General features: G+C 42.0%; 1 protein-coding gene across 1 annotated transcript in view; it reads right to left on the bottom strand.

Annotated features, from left to right (window-relative positions):
* The window catches only part of CCDC30 (coiled-coil domain containing 30), a 110380-nt gene that overhangs the window by 48878 nt on the left and 58793 nt on the right, over nucleotides 1-2709 (bottom strand). Inside the window, exon 7 of the mRNA XM_006839829.1 lies at nucleotides 228-382. Coding sequence (XP_006839892.1) covers nucleotides 228-382 — 155 coding nt within the window. The remainder of the gene's footprint in view (nucleotides 1-227; nucleotides 383-2709) is intronic.

The following is a 2709-nucleotide window of genomic DNA, read 5'->3' as shown; positions in this document are numbered from 1 at the left end:
GATCGAACATTGTTTCGTTCTGCTGTGCATGGAGTCGCTATGAGTCGGTTCCGACTCGATGGCACCTGACAACAACAACAACAACAAGTGTCGTATATATAAACTGTTACGTGACTGAGTTTATCTCATTGAAGACGCAGAGGAAATACGAAAGCACTAACTTCACACTGCTGGGGAGCTCAATCCAGGTTTAAGTCACAGGAAACTAAGGTCTTTCCTCCTCTTACCTCTTCTGCTGTTCTTCCTGATACTGTTGCTTTGCTTTAGCTTCATTTTCTATTGCTTCTTTTATTTTCTCCTCTAGTTGTTTCTTCCCCAAAATACAAGTGTCTGTGAGACAGACCTTCTGAGCATGTTCTAATTTCTGCTTCAGATCCAAAATCTTGAATGAAAAGAGTTTGTGAGAAAAAATGTTAAGAAGAGTATGACCTTTTCTCCAAATAGAGAAATACCCTGTAGACATCAGATACAACAGCGCTAACAGAAATGTGATTGACTATAGTCTGTGACTCGAGTTATTTTAATTAGGAAAAAAATACTTAATTTTTGCAATATGCAATACATTTATATGGAGTCCTGGTGTGGCGTTGTGGGATAAAGCACTAGACTGCAAGGCAGGTTTAAACACAGGTTTGGTGGTTCAAACTCACCAGCCGCTCCTTGGAAATCCTATACCAGGTCGCTCTGAGTTGGAACCGACGCAATGGCACTTAACAACAACAATACATTCATATAGTTCAAATATGTGTTTTATAAAAGTAGCTATATAGTGAAAAATCTCATCTCCCTTCCGGTCCTTGCTTCCTTTCAGTTTCCCCCACCAAATAGCTAACCATTGTTATTGGTTCCTTGTGTGTCCTTCCAGAGATATTTATGCATCTATAAGCAAGTTAAAGCATTCAGTGTGAATGCCACAGCTACTCCCTACTCTGTGGGAAAAGATGTGGCAGTCTGCTTCTGTAAGATTTCAGTTTAGGAAACCCTATGGGGCAGTTCTACTCTGTCTTACATGGTTGCTATGTTGTTGTTGTTAAGCACCGTGGAGTCGGTTCCGACTCATAGCGACCCTGCACAGGGTTTCTGAGGCTATAAATCTTTATAGCCTCATCTTTCTCTTGCGGAACCGCTGGTAGTTTCAAAATACTGACCCTGAGTTTGGCAGCCTGACTATGCTACCAGAGCTACTATGAGATGGAGTCAGGGTTTCTATGAGTTGGGAGTCAATTCAATGGCAAAAGGTTTGGTTTGGGTATATGCAAGTATCATTCCATTGTTGTTGTTGTTGTTATGTGCCGTGGAGTCGGTTCCGACTCACAGCGACCCTGCACAGGGTTTCTGAGGCTATAAGTCTTTACGGGAGTAGAAAGCCTCATCTTTCTCTCGCGGAACAGCTGGTAGTTTCAAAATACTGACCCTGAGTTTGGCAGCCTGACTATGCTACCAGAGCTTCTCCATGAGATGGAATCAGAGTTTCTATAAGATGGGAGTCAATTCGATGGCAAAAGGTTTGGTTTTGATATACGAAAGTATCACTGTATCGTTGTTGTTCTGTGCCGTGGAGTCGGTTCCGATTCATAGCGACCCTGTACAGGGTTTCCGAGGCTGTAAATTTTTACGGAAGCAGAAAGCCTCTTTCTCCCGAGGAACAGCTGGTAGTTTCGAACTGCTGACCTTGAGGTTCGCAGTCCAATTTGTAACCACTACGCTACCAGAGCTCCTTATAGTTCTCCCTTATACACACATTTAAAAAAGTACAAATGATAGTATTCTATCTACACCTATGCACGTTACTTTTTTTTTTGGACCACCAAGTAAATTTTTTTATTAGAGTCAAAAGTTTAATACTCATAATTTTTAAAAGGTGTGAGGTTGGGCGGGACATGAGACTTAATACAAAGGGCATTAAAGCCTTGGAGTTACAGCTGCAGCTAATTTCTCTTGGGTTCCTGGGTCATTGTTTCTCATCATCAGCTGCGGATGATATTTGGCACAGAGAAGGCAAATGATAAATTGCTGTATCCTTTTTTCATAAAGGTGAAGAGATGCATAATTATTTGGTTGGGTGGAGAGGCTTTATGTTTAAAAGACAAACTGGGGGAAAAAATTATTCAAATTGGGAAGCAGGAGTAAAGGGGCAGAATGGTTGCTGGTATCCTTGCTACTCAACCTGTGATCCGCATATTAACAACAGCAGCAGCATTGGAAGCTTGTTAGAAATGTAGAATCTCAGGTCTCACCCAGACCTGCAGAATCAGAATCTGCAATTTTAACAGGAGCTCCTTAGATTAACAAGGAGCTCTGGTAGCATAGCAGTTACAAGTCAGACTGCTAACATCAAGGTCAGCAGTTTTAAACTACCAGCTGTTCCGTTGGAGAAAGATGAGGCTTTCTATTCCTGTAAAGACTTTTTTTTTTTTTTAATGTTTTATTGTGAATTATGTGATAGTTTATATGGTAGAACATTAGTTTTACATTCATCCTATCATCAATCAACCAAAGGGTATACACTACAAGCCTGCCCCCCAGTCGTCAGCACACAACCCCTCTCCCTCTCTGTGTCTAAAGTCTCCAGCTGCTCCATCTCTGCACATCATTGTCTCTGCCTCCATCTCAGGCATCACTGCTTCTCTGGGTTGGGTCCCGCTCTCTGCTCTTCTCCTTTAATGGTCCCAGGGACCTCCGCTCCTAGACTGAAAAGTTAATCACTCC

The sequence above is a fragment of the Chrysochloris asiatica genome, unplaced genomic scaffold, assembly GCF_000296735.1.
Source record: "Chrysochloris asiatica unplaced genomic scaffold, ChrAsi1.0 scaffold00026, whole genome shotgun sequence".
NCBI lineage: Eukaryota > Metazoa > Chordata > Mammalia > Afrosoricida > Chrysochloridae > Chrysochloris > Chrysochloris asiatica.
The sequence above is the reverse complement of the archived record's forward strand: the minus strand, read 5'-3'. Positions and strand labels throughout refer to the sequence as shown.